General features: G+C 43.7%; 1 protein-coding gene across 1 annotated transcript in view; it reads left to right on the forward strand.

The window, feature by feature from the left end:
• The window catches only part of VAMP8 (vesicle associated membrane protein 8), an 11,839-nt gene extending 9,927 nt beyond the window's left edge, over window positions 1-1,912 (forward strand). The window contains exon 3 of the mRNA XM_015811150.2: window positions 884-1,912. Coding sequence (XP_015666636.1) covers window positions 884-1,027 — 144 coding nt within the window. The 3' untranslated portion in view covers window positions 1,028-1,912. The remainder of the gene's footprint in view (window positions 1-883) is intronic.
• The last annotated feature ends 4,844 nt before the right edge of the window (window positions 1,913-6,756 follow it).

Here is a 6,756-nt window from a genome sequence, read left to right on the forward strand (position 1 = left end):
ATGCTCCAACACTGGAAGTTTTTAAGAAGAGACTGGACAGCCATTTGTCTGAAATGGTGTAGGGTTCCTGCCTGAGCAGGGGGTTGGACTCGATGACCTCCAAGGTCCCTTCCAACTTTATTATTATTATTATTATTATTATTATTATTATTATTATTATTATTATTATTATTATTATTATTATTATTATTATTATTATCTTTGTTCAATATGCAGAGAATCAGATGACCGCCTCTTCTCTGTGACAGCCCCTCAAAAACCTTCTGTTTGTTGGGCTAAAGCTGGATGGAATTCCCGTTTGAACAAACTCACTATGTTTGCACACTATATTTAAGCTTCATTATTTAATCGAGCCATTTTGTGGGTTCACATATTATATTGAAAAGCCATATCTGCACAATATACTAAGACAGAGGTAATCAAGATTAGTATCTTGCATAAATGCAGGCAGTAGATCTTTAATTGACATGGTTGATTGTGTTTCATGAACACAGACCCTGTTTTATTTCTGGGCTAATAACATTTTCTTTTTAAAGATGGTAACAACTTCTTACAGTGCCCTGGTGTGCATGCAGAAGTCACCCTGCATGCTCGCCAAGCGTGTAAAGGAGCACTTGCTTTGCTTGGGTAAGAGTTGGTATTCTCTTTTCTTTTTTTTTCTCTGCACCTTCTACTTTTATATTTTTTTTAGTTTGCATTTTTTTACTATGATAGTTGTAATTTTAATAAAATTGCTATTAAGAAAAAGTTTTGGTCAGTCAGAGTAGGCATCTGCCAATATATTTGCAACTGAAGCCTCCCTCCCCCCCCTCCGCCTCCCCGGGTTCAGGGAGGGAAGCTTCTCTTCACTCCTTGTAAGTGATGTGCATCTTTTTCTACACAGTCGGAACACTTCAAGACAACCTCACAAAAAGTGGCCCGGAAGTACTGGTGGAAGAATATCAAGATGATTGCCATAATCTGCATCATTGCTGTCATCATCCTTATTCTCATCATCCTGCTTGCCACCGGCGTCATTCCGTCTTAAGTTTCTTTCCTACCACTGGACTTTTCCCGGTCATCATTCCCACTTTTTTTTTATTTTGTCCCCATCATCCCCTCCCTTAACATCTGAAATTCGTAAGATCCTTTGCCAGATCAAGAGGTCCAGGTTGCCTCGCTGCAGGATCTGCCAGTCTCCCCAACCTCCCTCCCATGTCAGGACCAAAAGCATCCCAGCTCCAGGAGTCGCACTCTCTCTTGGTTCTACGCAGGGTCCCTCAGCTGTACGTGTGAATGTAGCAAGAAGAAGCAGAGACTGTTTCTGTTAGATGATCCCCACCCAGCAGAGCACGCTAAAATTCTGATTCTGCCAGTGCCTCAGCTGCTGCTTGGAGCAGAGCTCACCCACCTTGCCATTCCCTCTGGAATGGGCAGTGGAGCTGCTGGGGAAGGATCCCAACCTTATGTGCCACTCTGGGTATTCCTTCTCTTCCACGAGATCCTCAGATCTCTTTGATTTGTGTGCCTAACATCATCCCGGACGGAGAAGAAGTGATTTACTAAAACTCACCTGGCAATGTAAAGGAGAGATGCTTTTGAAATACTGTTTAAATGAAGAAGGGTGGCCAGTTCAGGTTCTCTAAATTTTTATTTCTCTCTCGGGAAAGTTAGCTCTTTAAGATGTCAATTCTGAGGTCCTGACTCCTCCAATTGGGACCCCTGAGTGGCATGGAGAGAGGCGGCTCCTCTGATGAGCTTCATTCCCTTTAACCGGCATGTAGTCTTCTTTCAGCTACGGCCTTTCCAATCCAGTGCCTCTGATCTTTGAGGAATCTCTAGGAGATGTTTATTCACTTTTGCATTTGATTTACTAACAGTAATAAAAGTATTTATAAATCACTGGCTACTACACAGAGCTGTTTAGAAGAAACCTGCCTTGGTGACTCATTGGGTTCAGCTGCATTTCACACACACTATTGTAAATATTTTGCCACAGGCCACCAATTGTTGAAAGTATCTAAGAATACTTAGCATCTAGATGGTGCCTCAGAATTTTCCACCTTAGTAATCCACTTGCAAAGTAGGTTAGCAATTATCTGACAGTAATAGCAATTATAAACACCTTTCTCTTAGACTATCACATGCCACAATCCTGCAAAATTAAGACAATGTATCCTTGTTCTTTAATTGTGAAAACTTAAAAAAGTATTGAAGGAGCATATTTTGGGAGCATGTTGCTGCCTGGGATCCATAGTGCTCAGTCTTCTGGTGGAGGTGCAGCATGGAAACTGCATTGGATGACACCAAATTTGAGGAGTGCAACCTTCCTGGTCCTTGATCTCTCAGCCAAGGCAGCCTCCTCACTGCCTCTGTGGGACTGGGGTGGGGGACACAGGTCTTTAGCGGTTCACCTCCTTCCTCCGGGCATGATTACAGTCAGTGCTGGTGGAGGAGGAGAGACTTTCCCAGAGATTCCAAGTCTCTTTTTCCTGCTTCTTTTTACATCTAAATGAAACCACCGGGGAAGGTAATCTGTCAACACGAGTCCCGCTATCATCAATATGCTGGTGATAACCTGTTCTAGATCTTGTCCCCAGGCCAAGCAGGTGATACAGTAAAATTGCTGGAGGCCATCAGTGTCCGGATGAGGAGGAAAAACAGAATCTCCCCCAAGATGGGTTGGCTCTGGATTTGTGCCCTAAACAATTCCAGGATAGTTCCATCTTTGACTCTGAACAAGGTTGTGTTCCCTCATTTGGCAATGGTGCACAATTTCCGGACCTTCAACTTCTTGATGAGCAGGTGACAGCTGTGGCCAGCAGGCCATTTGCACAATTCTATCTTGTGTGCCAATTGCAACCCTGCTCACTTAGGAAGCCTTGCTCAGAGTCACTCACCCCTGCACTGCTCTAATGCACTCTGTATGGGGCTGCCCTTTGAAAAGCATTCAGAAGCTGCAACTGGTACAAAATCCAGCAGCGCAGGCAATGATACGTGTATCTCAAACAGGCACCTGACAAGACTTCCTGCCCTGGGAAGAAATGCTTAATCATTATCTAAGAATTATGACATTGCTATAAGTGTATACGAGAGATCCCGCCCGCCCCCCCAACAAAGCAGAGGAAATAGATCAATTTTTTTGCTAATCAGTTAGCTAAAGGATGCAGGAAACACACTACAGTAGTAATGGAGGCCTTTAACTACCCTGACATCAACTGAGAGAAAAACTGCACCAAATAGGAAATCAAACAGGTTCCTGGTGAGTCTGGCTGACAATTTTGTCATCCAAAAGTTATAGGAGAAAACCAGAGAGTCATTATAGTGAATTTAATTAACGTGATCAAACCCAACAGACATAAAAACCATGCCTGGCTTTGACTGCACCATCAAAGCCTGATTTTTTTTTCACCATACCCTGCAGACACCCGTGATCTGTGTGTGGCTGTATGACATTGTATGACCAGAAAAAGGGCTCTGCACGTATGCATTACTTGTAAAAGCTGAGCTTTGTTCTGAGACAGAGGCAACTGTGAACTGGGGGCCCCAAGAGGGGAAGGGCTGGGGACAGCCTGGCTGCCACTTTCTTCTGAGGGGCCACTAAGAAACCCTCAGTTGGGCAAAAGAAGCCCTGTGCCCACCTCAAAGATCTGTGGGCTGTGGGACACAGGTAGCCTCTTGCAGGGGGCCTCGTCAATATTTGACGACACTGTGTCCAACATTTGTGAGATTACAGTCACAGCCTGGCTATGGGTCACTTGGAACTTTTAAGCCCCACTGGGAAATGTCCATTAAAGTTCTCAGTCTCCAGGCAGAGATGACAAAAACAGAGATAAAAATATAGGAAGAACAGTTGCAGGAATTGGGTATGTCTGATTTCATGAAAAGAAGGACCAGGGGGACATGATAGCAGTGTTCCAGTATCTAAGGGGCTGCCTCAAAGAAGAGGGAGTCAAGCTATTCTCCAAAGCACCTGAAGGCAGGACAAGAAGTAATAGCTGAAGCTTATCGAAGAGAGAAGCAACCTAGAACAATTTCCTGACAATGAGAACAATTAATCAGTGGAAAGACTCTCCAGAAAGCTGGAGGCTGTCTAGAATTGTATAGGGTCTGAGCAGGGGGCTGGATTAGAAGACCTCCAAGTCCCTCCCAGCTCGATTCTGATTTTAATTCTTACTAACCAGGATGAAATGATAGAAGAGGTTGAAGTTGCAGGAACTTTGGGGAAGAGTGGCCATGTCATACTGGAATTCAACAATGCAGACATAAGCAATAGAACAGACTCTAAGAGGGCTGATTTCAACAAATTTAGAGAGAGCTTAGGTAGAATTTCATGGATGGGCATCCTAAAGGGGAAAACTCAAGATGCTTGGGAAACTCTGAAAAATGAGATTATAAAAGCCCAATCCAGCACAATACTACAAAGAAAGAAAAATAGGAGAGCCCAGAGGAAAGCAGCATGGTTGCATAAAGAACTCTGATAAACTGAGAGATAAAAAAGACAAGTATAAAAAATTTCTTTTTTGATTTAACCAATGTGTTTCATAAAGATCTTACTACTAATTCTTATTCTGCTAAATAACTAAAAACTTCATCCAAGTCCCCTTTATTTGTGGATTTTATCTTCTTCAGCTAACCTGTACTTTAATCGTCATATAAAGTTTCTGTTATACATACTAGTTTGTGTAGGTGAGGGATAGAAGCAAGAACATCTAAGATTGAAAAAAGCCCTCTCGTTTGCACTCAAAAGGTCTTCCCCAGCTTTGATCCTTCCACGTTTTGCCTCCTGACTACATGGCCCATTCTTAGCAAGTGGGGATTTGAGACAAGCACATCAGGAGGTAACTAGCGTCAAGGAAGTCTGTATCAGAGGCTTCAATTACGTACATGTTTCCCCCCCCTCTCTCTCCCAGGATGAAGAGATGGTCTGCAATTTATTGAGGCTTCATAGTTTGGAAGCACAGAGAATCCCCTGAAAACATGATCCAGTTCCAAGGATGACTCTCTTTTTTTTATGAAGAAATTTTATTGGTTTTTTTCATTTTTACATAAAAGTGCTTGAGAAACAACGTGGTGATTGGGCCATCAATTATCCAAGAACAAAATCATACATATATCACACAGATTAATTCCTTAAAAGTTCCCTCTCTATTTCCCACATATTATTTTACCAATTAAAATTATTACATTTGTAAAAAAAGCTCAATCAATCCAATCGGTCATCAATCACATTTCAATTATAAAAATCCAAGTCCTGTTTTTAAGCTTTACTATTTTGAAAATTACTATATTCCAATTAAGCTTATATAGACATATTAACACTTCAGGCATCCCTCATTTCTCTTTTCCCTACCAAGGATGACTCTTTTTATTACTTTTTCCATAAGTCTGAAGTTAGCCATGGGAAGAAGTACGGAATCCTTGGTGAGGAAGAAGTATGGAATACTTAGTGCTCCGAGCTTACTGCTTTTCTTGCAGACATTTCACTTTCCAACTAGGTAACATCACCAGTGCCATCATCATCAGAGGAAGGAGTAATCTGAGCACGTACTTAATGTGCATAAGCCTCTCTTCTCTGATCATCCCATTGAGAATGGGACTACCAAAAATTTGGCTCTCGTGCTAGCCAAAATTTTAGATCCCTGGAAATTAGAACACCATCCAAGAATTACCTCCATGGGATAATAGCATCAATTTTATAGAAGGCCAGTTCTTGTTCCAGTTCATACTGCTTCTGACAAGCTCCAGTCAGTTCCACGGTTTTCTGCTTCAGCTAAGGGAAAATGCAGGGAGTAAAGCAATGTCAGCTTCAGGAAAATGTGAACACAAGCAGTAAGTCAAGATCACAGCACAATAGTGGGCATGGATGATGTGACAAATTGGCTTACGCATCATGTAAAGCTATGCTTTAGACTCATGGTTTGCTGAACAATCCATAGTGGGTTTGTTCATGCAGAAGGCAAAGCCAAAACCAGAACAGATCACATGATGCCTTAGCATAACAAACTGTTTAATTAACCATAGTTAATAAAAGCATGTGGCACAGTGCATCCCCTAAAGAATTTAACTTCATATTAAGTCTGCTTCCCGCCGTTTCCATGGCAACCGCTCCGGGAGCCGCGGCCGGGCCCGGATTGCGAGGTTGGGGGGGGAAACAGCGGCACGCGCCCACTGGGTGCGCGTGCGCACGAGCGCGAGCGCGCTCCCTTCCCCGCCCAGCGCCACCCAAGGACCTCCTGGCGAGTTTCTTCTCCGCGGCCATTTCGGCCGCGATTGGCTGCTCCGAAAACCCGTCGCTCGGATTGGCTGAGAGGCCTCTCTCCTCTCAGAGAGGCGGGGGCATTTAAAAAGTCGGCGGGCTTCTCGGGCTGAGTGCAAAAAGATAAGCGAGCGCGCTGCATAGTCAGCGGACGCCGCTACTGCGTCTCTTTTTCCTCAAAAGAGAAGATGTTGCGGGGCGCCGGGGGACAAAAATGTCTCTCTCTCCGGCGCTCCCGCGGCCCAAGTCCTCGAGCTCGAGGCCGGGCAGGGCCTTTTGAGCTTTGAGGTAATTCTGAGACTTTTCTACGTTGTAAGATACGGAGGGGAGTGTGAGTTCTTTAGCTAATTAATAGCCTATTCTCGCGGAGTAAGGGCAGCACCTGTGGTAATTTTAACCGCGGCGTGTATTCTTAGGAGTAAAACGGCCAGTGGTGGCTGAGGTAATATCTCAACGGTGTGTTATTTAAAAGGACGCCGATACCACAGGTCACCAAAGATAGTTACCTCAGTCTTTCC

The sequence above is a fragment of the Protobothrops mucrosquamatus genome, unplaced genomic scaffold (assembly GCF_001527695.2).
Source record: "Protobothrops mucrosquamatus isolate PMUCROS unplaced genomic scaffold, P.Mucros_1.0 scaffold31, whole genome shotgun sequence".
Classification (NCBI taxonomy): Eukaryota; Metazoa; Chordata; class Lepidosauria; order Squamata; family Viperidae; genus Protobothrops; species Protobothrops mucrosquamatus.